General features: G+C 45.0%; 1 protein-coding gene across 6 annotated transcripts in view; it reads right to left on the bottom strand.

Annotated features, from left to right (window-relative positions):
- DAAM2 (dishevelled associated activator of morphogenesis 2) overlaps positions 1-17433 on the bottom strand; it is a 290157-nt gene that overhangs the window by 31898 nt on the left and 240826 nt on the right. For all 6 annotated transcript variants that reach the window (XM_068232717.1, XM_068232719.1, XM_068232718.1 and 3 more), the window contains 5 exons: positions 16912-16996; positions 8917-9023; positions 5081-5169; positions 4771-4939; positions 1572-1679 (listed from right to left, as the gene is read on the bottom strand). In XM_068232717.1, the coding sequence (XP_068088818.1) occupies positions 1572-1679; positions 4771-4939; positions 5081-5169; positions 8917-9023; positions 16912-16996 (558 nt within the window). The remainder of the gene's footprint in view (positions 1-1571; positions 1680-4770; positions 4940-5080; positions 5170-8916; positions 9024-16911; positions 16997-17433) is intronic.

The raw sequence follows: 17433 nt of genomic DNA, 5'->3' as shown, positions 1-17433 counted from the left end.
ATGGAATGCTGAGAGCAGATTGAGTAACCTCACACTCTGATCAGTATGCTCTGCATAGGGAAGGAGGAGTTCAGGGAGGGGAGTGGGCCGCCTTTCCCTCATCTGGCGCCTGTAGGCACGTGCCTACAGTGTCTTATCGTAAATCCAGCCCTGGTTAGAGTCTTCTATGCAGCAATTTTAGAATATTTAATAAATGTGTTTTTAAGCTAAGTGGAAGATGTGAAACTGTATACTGTTTTCACGTTGATTCTCTCTAACTAAAAATGTCCATTCTCAGCTCAAGTGGGAACACAGCCTTATGCCTGGCATAAACAATTCAATTTTTCAGCTTATCAACCTGTCGAATCGATAATTAATAACAGGTCCGATCCGATTTCCGTTTCTTTTTCTCATTGAATTTCCACATCTGGACAAAATCGACTAGAAAAACGGTAAAACCAGATTGGACCTGTTGGAAATTATTGATTAGACCCGTCAATCTGATGGAAAACTGCATCGTGTGTACCAGGCATGAAGCTGGTCTGATGCCATTTAAATGCATTATTACAGCCCACTGAAGATAACTGATATCATTGCCTGCTGCAGGACAAATTATCAGAGGTACTTGTAATTAAGTCATTAGTGAGCAAACAAAAAAGAGAAAGTTCTCTTTTCCACCACTGGATACAGCAAAAACTTTTCGGCCATATTTACACAGCAGAGTACTGTATACAGTATACTCGCGGCTAAGCCTAATTTTTCAGTACAAAAAATGTGCTGAAAAGTTACCCTCTCGGCTTATATGTGAGTCAGTGGAGCAGAATGGATGGTGGCGCAGGTTTTGTTACTGGTAGAGGCGCATAAGGATCTTGCACTAGTGAACCTGATCTTGCCAGTTGGCTTCCTGCTGTGTCTGTGCCCCGGATCCCCTGCAACATAGTGTGCAGAGCGCACTGCTAAAGACTACCTGTGACCCCAGGCTTGTGGAGTGGAGCGTGAAAGCAACGTGTGAGTGGTAAAAAGATTGAGTGTTCTTCCTGTGTGGCAATCACTGTCTCATATCTGTGACGCCATCTAGTGACATCTCGAGAAACAGCTGTATTATCCTCGTGGCACATCTGGCTATGGGGAAAAGGAATGACTTGTACTGGGGGCACATCTAGCTACTGTGGAAGGGGCAATTTTGGAGGGGGGGGGGGGGGGGGGGGGTAGGGGCTTATACACGAGTGAATCGCCTTTCTTGGTTACTGAGAGAAAAGTGGGTACCTCGGCTTATACACGGGTCGGGTTGTATGCGAGTATATATGGCATTTCCTACACAATCTGAAAATGCTGGCCAGCAACATCTGGTGACTTTAATACGTTTGACCCAGTGGACCAATGAGAAGATAGGAGACCAATGAAAGGACATGGGTGATGATGTGAGCAGAGATGGCAACTGACATGCATAATTGCACTTCATGACTATTTTCATTGTCCCAGTAGCAAGCCGCATGTGATTCACTTGTGAGCTGGAATTATTAATATCTCATTGACCATCGTAAGTGGTGAGAGTGTTAGAGGACAGACAGAGCAGGTGACATTGGACTTACTTCACTTTGGCCGCCTCTGAGAGGTGCTGCAGCTCATTCTGCATGTTCAGGATGTCCGGATAAGTCTTCTCAAATATCATAATCAGGTAATGCAGAAGGGTGATGTTCCTGAAACAGACACAAGAGTCACAACACTGGCCAAACTAAAAATAACCTCTGAAAATAACCAGCAAGACGCATTGCTAAAGACTCTGCTACAACTTGCAACACAGCTGGCGCCAGTTGCGCCCTGTGTCTGTGCGTTTGTGCTACTGCGCATGTGCAGCACAGACAGTTGTTGGGACAGGGGGAGAAGGGGGCCGGGCGGGAGCGCTGGCGGACGTGTGTGACGAGCGGGCACGCGCATGTGCGTTGACTATGTGGCGGCGGTAACAGGGAGGGGAGGGGGGTTTTGCGACACAGACCTAGAGCCCATTATATTAACGGGCTTAGGTCTACTAGTACAGTATAATGTTACCAGACACCTTGCACCTGTGTGGCTCCCTAAACAAGTGTCGGACTAAAGGTGGCCATACATCAGGCGACTTGGCTGCCAATCAATTTTTATAATCGAATAAGATGAAAATCGGTGCCCAATCAACGATGCAATCAATGGGTCGGACATGCTGCAAGAAGTCAGGCCGTAGTTGGTGGTCGGGTGTGTGGTGGTAACAGCGAGCGATATCTGGATGAGCGACGAATGCCACGAAACCCCCGGCGCTGTCCTCCCTAATGTGTCCCCCCCCCCAGTGCACTATACATTACCTGTCACGCCCACTACTGCCCCCGGGTGCCGTCCTCCCTCCATACACATGCCCCACGTGGTTGCCGGCATACACGGGGGCACGTACCAGTGACGCGCCCATGTCCGGTATGCATGGAGGAGCCCAGAAGCAGTGGCGGACTCGCACTGGTAATGTACAGTGCACATGGAATATTAGGGGGGCAGCGTCTGACCAGCAAGGCAACGTCATAAGGTTGATTTCGGATTGATTTCAGCATGAAATTTATCAGGAATCGGCCTGTGATGTATGGGCAGCCAACAGATCTCTCTCCGATCACAGAGATCTGACTCTTGGTCGATCTGCCCATATATCGTCTGATGCATGGGCACCTTAACTGTGGACCAATAAAAAGCATGCTATGACATGCAAATTCGTGTGTCAATAACCAAAATTTTAAGGCTTTGGTGGTATTAAAGGAAATCTGAAGTGAGAGGGATATGGACGTTGCCATATTTATTTCCTTTTATACGATGTAAAGCAATGGCTGAATAGTGTGCGGATTAACTTAAGGGCTCTGTCTCTGACAAATTCAAAGATACAAAAGGGTGAGAGAGCCCTGTCCAGGAAGAAATTCAAATCCTTCCTCTTTGGTAAGCCAGCACCTATTCAGTAAGGAGACCTTGGGCAAACTCCTACTGCCTACTGAGCGAGACTCTAAAAGCTGCAGCTCTGGTGCTTTAAAAAAATTGCTATAAAAATGCTCTGTGTATTGTCTATACTCTATAAAGTGCCTGGCTGTCCTGCTGATCTTCTGCCTGTAATACTTTTACCCTGAACAAGCATGCAGATCAGAGGTTTCTGACCCTTCTCTCTGGAACTCTCTCCCACCAGCCGTCAGACTCGCCCCCACCTTTAATACCTTCAAACAAGCTCTCAAGACTCCCCTCTTCACTCTCGCATACCCCATGCACTAGCACCATAATATGTTTTGTTTGACCCCCTCTCAAAAGATGCACCTATTGTCTCCACCCCACCCTTTAGATTGTAAGCCTCTGGCAGGGACCTCCTCCCTAATGTATCCAGCTTGACCCCTCTTGTAGACTCAAAAAGTCTCTATTTTGACCTATGACACTGTATTGTTATCAAATCATTTGCATGATCTTGTTTTGTTGTGAGTTTCCATATGTTCTACCTTGTATGTTAACCCATTTATCTATTGTGCAGCGCTGCGTAATATGTTGGCGCTTTATAAATACAATAAATAATAATAATAATAATAAAGTCTGACTGGATTAGCTGCATGCTTGTTTCAGCTGTGTGATTCAGTGCATTTATGTAATTAAAACGTCAGGAAACGTGGGCACAGGTTGAAATCGTAAAATGGCTCACCCTGCTCCTGCAAAAGTCCCGGCAGTGTTAATTACTATTTCCCCTGCAGGCTGCCATCGACTCTGGCGAAATACGTAATTCGGCTTCCAGCTATTGCTGGCGGCCAAATTACACTGTTTTTATAGTAATTTGGACTCCATCTTTTGATGGTGCCCAAATTACTGCCTGATCGCCACTATAGCCGTAATTCACAATATAGCCTATGGCGATGCATGGTGCGCCCAAATTTCCAGAGTCCTTTTTATCCTGACTCAGATTTCGACACTTCTGATGCCAAAGAGATTAGCAGGACTGCTGGACAACTGGCATTGTTTAAAAGGAAACAAATATGGCAGCCTCCATATCCCACTCAGTTCAGGGGTATTTTAAAGAAACACTGAAGCGGAAAAAAAAAATTATGATATAATGCCTTGTATACGGCTCAGAAATAAAACATTAGGAGCAGAGACATAACTCTAATATTGTTTCCAGTACATGAAGAGTTAAGAAACTCCATTTATCTACGCAAAAGAGCCATTGAGCTCCACCACTTTCAAAGTCACAGAGAGCTCTGTCTTCTGAAGCTTGTTATCTCAACTGTGAGTCATTGTATTTTCTTTTTCTCTCCAGAGCACAGGTCAAAATTTCACTGGCCTGCTCTGTAAAATCATTTAGAATGCTGAGTAGTGTTTAACTGCAAATAGTACAGAATGATGTTATGAAAAACACTATATTACTAAAAATAAAAATATGAGAATATTTTCTTTGCTACTAATGTTCTAGTAATTATCCGTACTAAAAAAACTATTTCATTATATCATAATTTTTTTTCTCGCTTCAGTGCACACTAAGAAGTACAAAGCATCTCTGTAGGCTGCCTCCTAAAAGTGTGTGACAAAATGCCGCAAATTCTGCAAAACCGCTTGGAAATGCTATAAAATGCCCAGTCGGGTGGCACAAAAGGAAAATGCTGTAGCTGAGTCAGGTGCCACAGAAATTATAGCTGTTTCTTGTCATGTGCACGTCAAGGGGTGGAGTCAAGCTCAGTTTCTAAACCCAGGCCAGGACTTCAGGAGCACACATGTTCTGCAGCTTATCATCACCTCAGCTTCCTCCCCCTCGCTCACCTGTCTATACTGGACTTTGTGTCGATGATTTTATTCAAACTGGCGACTTTAAATCCGAAGGCGTTTCCTCGCTGGCCTTTGTTCATGTAGTTGCCGAAGGCCAAGACCACCTCCAGCAGCTGCTTTAACCGTTTACTCCGCGTCAGCTCCCTGCTGGCCATGAGAAGAGCTGCAAAGACAACAACAGGAAGTTTTATGAGGTTATTCAGAACTGGCACACACAGGCAGATTTGCAGTCATCTGGGCAAATCGATGGCTGACACACAGGCTCACGCAGGTCTACGTTACAGATACAAGTCTCGGGAGTTACCTTCCACTTTGGGTTTGGTCTCCGCTAACCTCTCTGGAAACTTCTTTTTGAAGAATAAAGCTTGGAGCCGCTGCTGGTAATGGTCGATTCTAGAGAGGAGAACAGAGTCAGGGAAGTGAAGTGAACTGAAGTAACAATCTGACAGGTTTTGGACAAGTCCATTTCCTCATGGGGGATTCTCAGGAGTTTCAAAAGCCCTAACTGAATGGTAATTGCTCAGCCCAACCATCAAAGTAGTGTGTAAAAGAGTAGATCCTGTCCAGGAAGTGCTTTTTTGAAAAGAACACAGTAAATACTGAGAATCCCCCATTAGCAGATGGACTAGTCTAAAACGTGTCAGATTTTTACTACCTTCTGTAAGCGATAGGAACAAAGTAAAAATGTGAATTATAGTGCATTTTAATCTGGGTGTAATGTACTTCTTGTAAGTATGTGTATGAATTTAAAATTTTGCAATTTTTCGTGATAGTGATCATTTAAATCTATGTCCATGTACCAGAGGCGGAGTCGGATTTACATCTCAGGAGCCTATAGGCAAAGACGTTCTAGCGCCATTAACTCCACCCTCTTCCGGCCCTGCAAATCTCAACACAAATGCTTGTGTGCCCGCTGAATCCTAATGCAAGGGTGCTGCCTGCCCCATCCCTTGGCCAGCCCAGCCATCACCTCTTTTCCCCCATCCCTCGGCCAGTCCCACCCAGTCTGCCAAGCCAGCTCTCTATGCTCTGTGGGTGGCAACATCAGCGTCGCCACTGAACACCCGTCAGCCGCATCCCAGCGCCAGGGGCGTAGCAATAGGTGGTGCAGAGGTAGTGACCGAATAGGGGCCCTTGAGCCAGAGGGGCCCCAAGGAGCCCTCCCTCAACCACAGTATTAGCCCTCTCTTGGTCCCGTGCTGGTAATAATCACTCATATAGATACTTTAAATAGTAGTTATCATTAACAAACTGTTCCCCATCCCCTTCCTGCACCTCTGACACTGTAATTGCCATTGGCAGGTTTTGGTGCATCGTATCAATTGCTATGAGTAGATTGCTTAGGGGGCCCCAATGTAAAACTTGCATCGGGGCCCACAGCTCCTTGGCTACGACACTGCCCAGCGCACTGATGAATCTAGGCTTGTGCCTCGTGCCTAGTCTGGCCCTGGCTGGAGTAGATCCTGACATGTGACTTTATCCATTGATGGTCTCTTTGTCATGAGCGATTGGGTCCTCATTTTTCCAACACCATTCCTGCCAACAAACCAAAAATGTGTACCCACATAGAAATAGATTGGGGATCAGCGCCGACGAATGAACGTTCCCCGATCCATCTTCACAATTGTGCAAATGGCAATACGAATGATCCTTTAAATGATCGCAACAAACATTTTTGTGGAGGGCAATGGGGATTGGAGCAATTGCTCGTTTAGTGATCCGACATGAAGGTTGCGATCAAAGCTAAGGAGGAAAGATCCACACCTGCTGTAAATGATTAGAGTGAACCCGATAATCTCATACTGCACATGCACAGGACGCTCACGGCAAAGGGAGCGTGATCGAGGACGCATGTGGCCAGGGCAGCGCAGGCGCAGTTGCTATCCACTTGCTCAGTCGCTGAAAATGAAACTTAGCCGCTGCGGTTTAGGTGAACCAGAGACGAAGCACCTTCATGTATTTTACCATATATATCAGTGGGAACATTAGAGAAAACACCTACCCAGCTCTCTGTTTCATTCTTCACTGTTCAGCTCGCTTCTTATCAGCCCTGATAAAATCCCTGACTGAGCATTCAGTCTGGCTTTGCACAGGAATCATTATAGCTGAGTCATTATAGCAGAGCCAAAAGGGGGCAGGCATGGGCTTGAAAAGACATCAGAGAAGACAGACTCCGCTATAGATTCCTGACCAAAGCCATACTGAATGCTCAGTCAGGGATTTTATCAGGGCTGTTAACAAGCAGGCTGAGCGGCGAAGAATGAAACAGAGAGCAGGGTAGGTGTTTTCTCTAATGTTACCACTGATATATATGGTAAAATACATGAGGGTGCTTTGTCTCTGGTTCACTTTAAGGACAGGAGTGTGCTGAGAAAATATATCTAGAACGTCTAAAAAGGAAAGGGAGAGCTTGTCTCGTACAAAAAGCTCCACTCAGTTGTATAGTCAAAAAGATATAATCATACATTATTACAAAAATGGTCAGGTATACAGGCCCGGTCCGCCCATGATGCCAAATGAGCCAACTTCCTCAGGCGGCAGAAGTCTGGGGGAGGAACCAGGCAGAAACAAATAGTGAAGAGAGTGCCTGGCCAACCTATACTGGGGGCAGCTGTACCTGGCTAACCTATACTGGGGACACCTATAATCTATACCTGGCTAACCTATACTGGGGACAACTGTGCCTAGATACCAATACTGGCGGCATCTATACCTGGCTACCTACCTATACTGAGGGTGTTTTAGGGGGCTCACCGCAGCTATAACGTGCGGTGCAAACTGTTGGCTGCTGTGCGATAATTCCAATTCGGGGGGTGGGTGGCATCCTCACAAGTTTGCCTCAGGCAGCAAGAAGTCTAGAACCGGCCCTGCAGGTATACTTAGGGCTTGATTCACAAAGCGGCGCTAACTGTTAGCGCCAATGTGAAACGCCTTTAGTGCCCCCTAAGTAGCTCTGCGCGCACTAACGGCCGCGCAGAGCTACTTCGCGCACAGCCCCGCTCAGTGCGCACACACTACTGTGCGCCTGTAGTAGTGCGCGGTGCAACAATAACGTTGCATCTGCTGCCCTTAAACGTCACACCCGGTGTGACGATAACAGTGCATCGGGTGCCCCCCAGAAGCAGCGCATTGATGCGCCGTCTCAGCTGCACCCGATGCGCAGTTATCGTCACCGGGTGCGACGTTTAAGGGCAGCAGCTGCGAGGTTATCGTTGCACCGCGCACTACTACAGGCGCACCCGCGCTGCGAGCGCAGTGAGCGGGACTGAGAGTGATGTGTGGGCGCAAACTACTTAGTGCCGTGGTTTGAGCCCACTAAGTGATAGGGCTCACTAACCGGCTTAGCGCCGGTTAGTGAATCAAGCCCTATATCTTAACACTAGGGTCCCTTTTACACTTGCATTGTAAGTGTGCGTTGTGTTACCGCAGGGCAATGCACAGCAATGCAAGTGAATGGAGCCCTTCACACTTATGGCATTGCATTGCAATGCACCGTAAGTATTCAATCTGCTGCGATCCTGACACACGGCAACAGATTACTGCAAGCACTGCGTTTAACACACAGTGCTTAGGGTAATGGAAATCTATGTGCAATGCATAGTGTAAAACGACGGGAGCGGGAGCAACAGCCCAGCAGGAAGTACGTCATGGGGGTGGGGGGAAGCCATGCATTTGACCCTGTCGCCACACGCTGGTGAACGGTCATATGAAGGCTGGTTTCTGTGGTGTGATGAACCGCTTCACACTGCTAAACTCAAATGTAAAAAAAAAAAATAATTAAAATGCCATGGTGTGTATATATAACATGAATATTCAAATGAATCGATGCACATACGCAGACAACCTGATGCAAAATATAGAAATAGCTGAGACTGTGCAGAGTTCAATATTGGAACCCCCCACAGCTGATCCTGGGTTCAGAGGTAGATGAATATCGACAGTATATAGACATAGGGCAATATAGACAGTATAGGCTATTGCATACTGAACTCAATACAGCGAAAACTGCAAAGAAACCAATCAATCATATGTGCAAGAATAGTTTTTTTTGTAAGTGTTTTTCAAGCATTCAGGAGATGTCACAAAGGTATAACTAGTGCTGGTGTGCGTACAATATGGGGCCCATCAGTTAGTGCTCACCTGCTCATTTCGTACAGAAATCGGTCGGCCCTTGCCATGCGGTCAATCTCGTGCTTGTGCTCCTCTAGAAGGTCAATATCACTCTTTTCAGGGATAAATTTCAGAAGCTGAAAAAGACAACACAAAGACAGACACATTAGTCAGTGCACAACTAAGAACAGCAGAAATAGCAGTGTTAGGGAGTCTTGCCCAAGGTCTCCTTACGAAATAGGTGCTGGCTTACTGAACAGGAAGAGCCGAGATTCGAAACTTGGTCTTCTGTTTCAGAGGCAGAGCCCTTAAACAATACACTATCCAGCCATTATCTACTGTACATGCTTGGCGTAGCAGAGATCAGCACACGCCACAGCTAGTTTACTATCAGTACAGGCAAAGAGTAACAGCTAATACTGTACATACTGGAGGTAACAGGGATCAGCATACACTGCAGCTAGTTTACTTACAGTACAGACGCAGAGTAACAGTATATATTATACATACTGGAGGTAGCAGGGATCAGCATACACTGCAGCTAGTTTACTATCAGTGCAGGCACAGAGTGACAGTTTTTAATGTACATACTTGAAATAGCAGAAATCAGCACACACAGTAGATAGTTTACTATCAGTACAGGCACAGAGTAAAAGCTTATACTGTACATACTGCGGATCAGCATAAACTTCGGCCAGTTTACTATCAGTAGAGGCACAAAGTTACAGTTTATACTGCACATGCTGGAGGTAGCAGAGATCAGCACACACTGCAGCTAGTTTACTATCAGTACATGCACAGAGTAACAGCTTACACTGTACATATTTGAAGTAGAAGAAATCAGCACACACTGCAGCTAGTTTACTATCAGTACATGCACAGAGTAACAGCTTACACTGTACATACTTGAAGTAGAAGAAATAAGCACACACAGCAGCTAGTTTACTATTAAAGATGTCAACGAGATACAAATTTAATGCAAAGTGCATAAAGCTTGGAACAGGGCCTAACACAGTTCCTAAAGATTTTGATTGGCCAAATTAAATTCACCTGGCATTTGCATTATATACGCCTGATTAATACTGTAAAATGAATAGGTATAAATAAGAAATGTTCCTTCTGTTTAATTCCTGGCTCAGTGATCCTTAGGTGGAAACTTTTCTTTAACATTTTATAAAGTACCACAAGAATCCTCCACTCCTCATGTCAGAGGTTCTATAGATGTGAATGAAAGGGAAGCCATTTGTCAGAGTGAATATCTGGCCATAAGTTAAGATAAAACAGAGACGGTTTTCACAGAGCGATGCCACATTCCTGTGACCAATCTAAAGGGGTCAATCCAGCGGATATTCTTCCCGGCAGACAGAGAGCCCAGTGACGCAGCCTCGGGTGATACTACTGTACCGCCGCCATCATAGAGGGGAAATGAAATCCTGATGCCACCAGTCTGCCCCCTCCGACCTCTGAGCCCTCCCCCCGCTAATGAGACTCGCCGCAAGCTGTCCGGAGGGTGGTCGGCGCACACAGAATCCAGACGGAGGATGATGTCACTGGTGACACCCCAGGGGGGACACGTGTGGAAATGAATGACTTCCTGTATAGCCAGCGCTGGTTACGTTAAATATAGCCATGGATTCTTCTGAATTCCCGCAGAGCTAAGTCAGCGTCTCGATCATCTGGGCTGGAATTCACGATGGAAGACAACGGCGGCAATGTTCAGCTATCAATGGGGGCCTAGATCTGCAGGGACATAAATCTCCAAGCCAGAGAAGCTTACATTCCACCAGTCCTACCAGACAGGCCCATCGCCTCCACACTACACTCTGCTATCCAGGGGGTTAAGTCTGCACCTCTCTCACTTGGGTCATATCAGATCATAGTAAAGAGGCCAATGTAAATGTTAATGTGCCCCCGACTACCAGCATAGTGCCTGTGCATTAAAATCACCTGCTTTCAGTTCTCAATAAAGCTGCAATAGATAGAGCCTTCTTTGACGTTTTTATTATTTTTTTATTACTATGTCCTTTTCGGGGGTGTTTTCCCTAACTTCCTATCCGTGTGACAGGTTGCAATGGGGCTCAGTGGGAGATGATGGAGGAAGACAGGGCACTGTCATAAATGTTGCTAAGCCTCTCGTAATAAATGGAACTGGGTACTAGTAACAGGGTAAAATGCTTATTAGAAAGTGACTGACCCTCCCGAGGGGTAAAAAAAATACTTACTCCCAAGGGGTGAAAAAAAATAGTTATCAGTCTTTTAAAAGGTGACTGACCCCTCCATAGTGGGACCACGAAAAAGGATTGCACCAGAGCTCAAACCACTGACAGTCGTAGCACCTGGTAGTCAACAAGCATGCACCCAGATCCCACAGGTGTGTACAATCAGATGCAAATAATAGAGAAAGTAGTGTCTTCAACAGGATTTTGCAATATTGGCTTAATTTATTAGTGGTACCATAGCCACAGAAAGCACAACGTTTTGGCACACAGGTCTTTGTCAAACGCTAATCATTTAGCATTTGACAAAGGCCTGAATGCCGAAACGTTGAGCTTTCTGTGGCTATGGTATCACCAATACATTAAGCTAATATTGCAAAATCCAGGTGGAGATCCAGCTTTCTTTATTCTTTCCTTCCCCAGTGGGAAACAACAGGGTTATGTGCTTATGAGAAGGTGACTGATCCCTCCCCTGAGGATATCAACAGGGTTATCTGCATATTAGAAAGTGACTGACCCTCCCCTGGGGAAAAAGGCTGTGCTATCTGCCTTTTAGAAGTAGACTGACCCCTCCCTATTGGGAAACAACAGGGGTATGTGCTTATTAGAAGGTGACTAACCCCTTGGTTATCTGCTTATCTGAAGGTGACTGATCCCTTCCCTGAGGAAAACAACCGGGTTATCTGCTTATTTGAAGGTAATTGACCCCTCCCCAGAGGAAAACAACAGGTTATATGTTTATTGTTAAATGACTGACTCCTCCCCCGAGGAAAACAACAGGATTATGTGCATATTAGAAGGTGACTGGCTCCTCCCTTGAGTAAAACAGCAGGTACAATTTGGGTATCATTTCTTAATCACAAGAAGACGGTCGGTGACTGACCCCTACCCTGAGAAAAACAACTGAGTTATCTGCTTATTAGAGGGTGATTGACTCCTTCCATGAAGAAAACAATCTTTTTATTAATCTGTTTATTAGAAGCAATTTTTATTAATTATCTGTTTATTAGAAGGTAACTGACCCTTTTCCTGAGGAAAATAACAAGGTTAGCCGTTTATTTGAGGGTGATTGACCCCTCCCCTGAGGAAAATAACAGGGTTATCTGTTTATTTGAGGGTGACTGATCCCTCCCCTGAGGAAAACAACAGGGTTATCTGTTTACTGTTAGATGGCTGACCCCTCCCCTGAGGAAAAAAAATAGGGTTATCTGCTTATTATAAAGTTATTGAATCCTTCCTTGAGGAAAAGCGCAGGTACCATTTGGATACAATTTCTAACTCACAAGAGCATTGGCAAGTATTTGCTTGCCAAAAACAAAAGGTGGCTCTATATGTAGAACCTGCAGGGTAGACATGTTACAGAGGCCTCTTGGCAATTAGCAGTGCATGGTATGGACTGATATGGCTCTATGGGAGGACTTGTGAGGGTCAGGTGTTACATAGTACCCATACTATATATGTATAGTCATCCATAACCACAACCACTAGGATATGAGTGAAGCATTAGCTTAGGATGCCTACTCCGGACCTGCCTGAGACAAGTGTCCAAGTTAAAAATTTCCCCCAAATTTTTGGGTAGGTTTTTTGACATGTCGCTGGGACAGAAATCACCCATCTCAGATACAGATGAAAAGGAGCAGAAAAATAACTCAGAGAGAGATGTACAATTTCTATAGAAGCGATTGAAGCGTTGCGCTGCCAAACCAGAAGCAGCGAGACAGCAGACAGTCTGCGGGTCCCACTTAGACCTCATTAGTGCAGGATGGATTCTGGCCGCGGACCCGTCTGAGTGGCTGCAAACCACAAAGGGGGCTTTGTATGTAAAACAACACCAACAGTCAATAAAAACTCTGCAGCAAACAGAGGATCTCTCCAATTCCACCATAGCGGCTACTGGCTTTCTGCGGATAACATATCACTCGCCGCATATTTTCCATACTTCGTTGAGCTTTATGAAGTGAGGAATAATGCGGAACTCTGGCCAAATCGGTTTTTACTTTTCTTCGGTGAGGGATATCTCACTGCGCTGGTAACACTGCCATCGGCCTCTAAACTATTCTCCATAGAAAAACGTGGAAGATGCAGGAGAGTCCCAGAAGCCACTGGGGCAGGAGTGAGGACAAAATGTCACCAATAGGGACAGAGGAAGCATTTAAAAGCCTGCTGTCATATCTAACCCTTCTCAGACCATGTTAAAGAATAAGGCCCCGTTCACACTTGCGTTTTGCCATGCAAACGGACCAGGCATGCATCAGGCTGCCATCCGGATCCGTGGGCAAAAAATAGCGAAATTTAAATAAAAAAATGTTGGGTTCAGCAGAAGGTGCACCTGGTGCACCTGTAGAATCAGGTTCCTCCGCTGTAGGCCTCACCTCCACCTCCGACATTTTGCCAAACAGCTCCAGCACATCTGTCACTGCTGCTCCACTCCAGACATGCTCTGTCAGAGGCGCATTGCCACTATTGGACCTTTTTGAGCTTGCACTCCTTGCCTGATGAAGCGGGTTATACCTGCGAAACGCGCTGCGGAGTGCCAAAATAAATTGTTATTTGCGATTTGAACAATCTCGATTGTCCATCATTTTAGGAGGTAAGTCCACCTGTACTCCTCCTTTTTAGTTGTTTTTAGATCATTTTAACCTGCCTGGCGCCTCTGTCCAAATTTGCACGGACACGTGTGAACGTCCGCATAGACTTTGCATTGCTATGCGGAACGTACGTTCCGTTTGTACAGTATACGGTCCGGATCCGGCCCGGCGAATAGGGAGCGCTAATGTGAACCGGGCCTAGCTCTGCTGCTTCCATCTATTGGTTTGTGAGAATTTATGTCTTTATAAAAACATGAAATTACAAAAATTCTTGAGCAGTCCTGATCTATGTTTAAAGGACAACTGAAGTGAGAAGAATATGGAGGCTGCCATATTTATTTTCTTTTGAACAATACCAGTTACCTGGCAGCCCTGCTGGTCTATTTGGCTGCAGTGGTGTCTGCATACCTCTCAACTTTTTGAGATGAGAAAGAGGGACACTTAAGACACGCCCCTGATCACCCTTAATCACGCCCCTGTCACACCCCTAGTCACGCATACCATAAAGATTTCATTAGAAAAGTATGTTGTTTTTTAATTCAAACTACACTGGTCCTCTCTATCCTGGTTCATTTTCCTTCATATTAACATTTTAAAATTAGTAATATATCAATTTAAAGGATGGGAATAAAGTTTAGAGTCAAACACATTTTTTAGTAGAGAAATATATATATGTACATAGAAAAAGGGACAAAGTCCTGAGAGAGGGACAAATGAGGAGGAAAGAGGGTCAGGGCTCCCAAAGAGGGACTGTCCCTCCAAAAGAGCTGACAATAATGTCAGAAACAGCCGATCTGCTGCATGCTTGCTCAGGGTCTATGGCTAAAATTATTAAGCTACATACACACGGGGACAATTATCCCCCGTTGCATGCATACACGCGACCAGGGAGGCAGAGACGCGGCGGAAGCTGTTTGTGAATGGTGCATCCCCCGGCCGGATGCTCGATTCACTCGCGTAGGTCTCCTGTCGCTAGCCTGCATACACACGCGGGACTAGCGACAGTTGCGGCGACAGCTGTAGCCGGCGATTGAACATGTCAATCGCCTGGCGACAGCTCCGACGCGTGACGGTCGGGAGCGCGCGCGTCATACACACGGGCGACCTGTCGCCGCAACACGACGACAGCCGTACCTCGTGTGTATGCACCATTAGTTAGGCAGAGGATCAGCGGGACAGCCAGGCAACTGGTATTGAATAAAAGGAAACAGATATGGCAGCCTCCATAGCCCTCTCGCTTCAGTTGCCCTTTAAAGGAAACTTTTAGTGGGAGTTGAATTTGACTTTAAGTAATCTCAATGCTCTGATAGTAGCAGTAAAATATTGTACCATGATTCAAAACTTAATGCTCTGCAAAAGTCTCTATTTCTGACAATCCTGTTCCTTGGGGTTCCATTAGTGGATTCTGATTCAGCTTTCTCTTTTCCCGTTCACCCACTTTGGCCTGCTACCCTTGACATATCCCTTGTTTCCCCTCTTGTCCATCTGCTGCCTGTCCTTGACCATGCTAGTACTTTGCATCAGTGCTCTTTACTGCAGCTAGTCATGTCTGAGGACTAAAGCTTGAAGGATATCATAAAAAGTCCTTTAACTAACGAAGTATTAGTTTGGGATGTGAACGTTTGGGGTGTGATCAAAGACAGTCAGCACCTCGGCACTTTTTTTTTCTTGTTTTTAGACCACATCCACCAGTGCTAGCACTATTCTTATTATTTAGTATTTATGCAGCACCTTACAGATTATGAAGTCATGTCACTGACTGTCCTCAGAAGAGCTAAAGGTACATACACACGTCTGATTTTTCCAAACGACCGGTTGTTCAGACCGGTCGTTTGGACGTCAAATCGGGCGTGTGTACAAACAATCGTTCGGCTGATAAGGCTGGTTTAAAATCAGCCTTATCAGCCGAACGACCGTTTGTACACACGCCCGATCTGATGTCCAAACGACCGGTCCTAACGTCTAATTGTTTGGAAAAATCAGACGTGTGTATGTATCTAGAATCTAATCCTACCATAGTCATAGTCTAATGTCCTACCATATTATTAATTTATATAGCACTGACATTATCTGCAGCACTTCCTAGAGTACATATTCATGTCACTCACTGTCCTCAGAGGAGCTCACAATCTAATCCCTACCATAGTCATAGACTAATGACCTACTATATTATTGTGATTTATTTATTTAAATAGCACTGACATATTTTGCAGCACTGTACAGAGTACACCTTCAGGTCACTGACTGTCCTCAGTGGAGCTCATAATTGAATCTCACCACATTATTATTATGTATTTATATAGTAGTGACATCTTCTGCAGCACTTTACAGAGCACTTTACATAGGCAGGTCATTGACTGTCCTCAGAGGAGCTCACAATCTAATCCTACCATAGTCATAGTCTAACATACTACCATATTATTATTATGTATTTACATAGCACTGACATCTTCTGTAGCACTGTACAGAGTATATAGTCATGTCACTGACTGTCGTCAGAGGAGCTCACAATCGATTTCCTATTCCTACTATAGTCATAGTCTAATGTCCTACCATAATATTATTATGTATTTATATAGCACTGACATCTTCTGCTGCACTTTACAGAGTACATAGTCATGTCACTGACTGTCCTCAGAGGAACTCACAATATAATCTTACCATAGTCATAGTCTAATGTCCTACCATAATATTATTATGTATTTATATAGCACTGACATCTTCTGCAGCACTTTACAGAGTACATAGTTATGTCAGTGACTGTCCTCAGAGGAGCTCACAATCTAATCCTATTTTAGTCATATGTCTATCCTAATCTAGGGCCATTTTTTTAGGGGAAAGCCAATTAGCTTAGCTGTGTGGTTTTTGGACGTGTAAGGAAACCAGAGTGCCTGGAGGAAACCCGTATAGATACCGGGATAACATACAAACTCTGTACATATTTTTACCGGGGATCCAGCGTTGCGAGGCGAGAGTGCCATCCCCTATGCCATTGTGTCGCCCAGCACTATTATTATTATTTAGTATTTATATAGCGCCGACATATTACGCGGCGCTTTACAGTATATAGATATTGTCTTGTCACTAACTGTCCCTCAAAGGAGCTTACAATCTAATCCCTACAATTATTCAAGTATGATAATGATCCGATCCGATTTTTATGGTAATCTTACATCTTGGGTGGTGACCTTTTTGCGGTCCAATACCTGCTAGATACGCACCTGTTCCAGCATGTCTTTCGGCAGGTCCTCCTGTTCATCCATCTCCATAATGGCCTTCTTGATCTCTTCATTGGAAAGTTTAAGTCTGAAAGAATAAAGGACAACCATGATTATAGGGATCTACATCTAAAATATATACACAGCTTCTAAAGCAAAATGCCACCCTCAGAATTTGTTCTTGGAAGCTATCAGGCACACTGTTGACCTGATGAAGTGGGATTGTAGCCCACGATACGCGTTGTCTTTTGTGCAAATATAATATTCCTGCTAAACAGGCTCAGATCTTCATGTGTGGGTAAGCCAACCATGTCCCCTTCTCTCCATCACCCTCTATTGGATATCTACCCTTCACACATTGGGTGCCTCTCACCACCCTGTAACAGGACAGTCAGTTAACTGGTATTGTTGAAAAACAAATAAATATGGCAGACAACCGATTTTTGTCACTACAGTTGTCTTTTAAAGTGAACTTGAGGTGAAAATAAACGAATGAGATAGACAATTGTATCTATCTTCCTAATT

Source organism: Hyperolius riggenbachi, chromosome 4, assembly GCF_040937935.1.
Source record: "Hyperolius riggenbachi isolate aHypRig1 chromosome 4, aHypRig1.pri, whole genome shotgun sequence".
NCBI classification, from domain to species: domain Eukaryota; kingdom Metazoa; phylum Chordata; class Amphibia; order Anura; family Hyperoliidae; genus Hyperolius; species Hyperolius riggenbachi.
The sequence above is the reverse complement of the archived record's forward strand: the minus strand, read 5'-3'. Positions and strand labels throughout refer to the sequence as shown.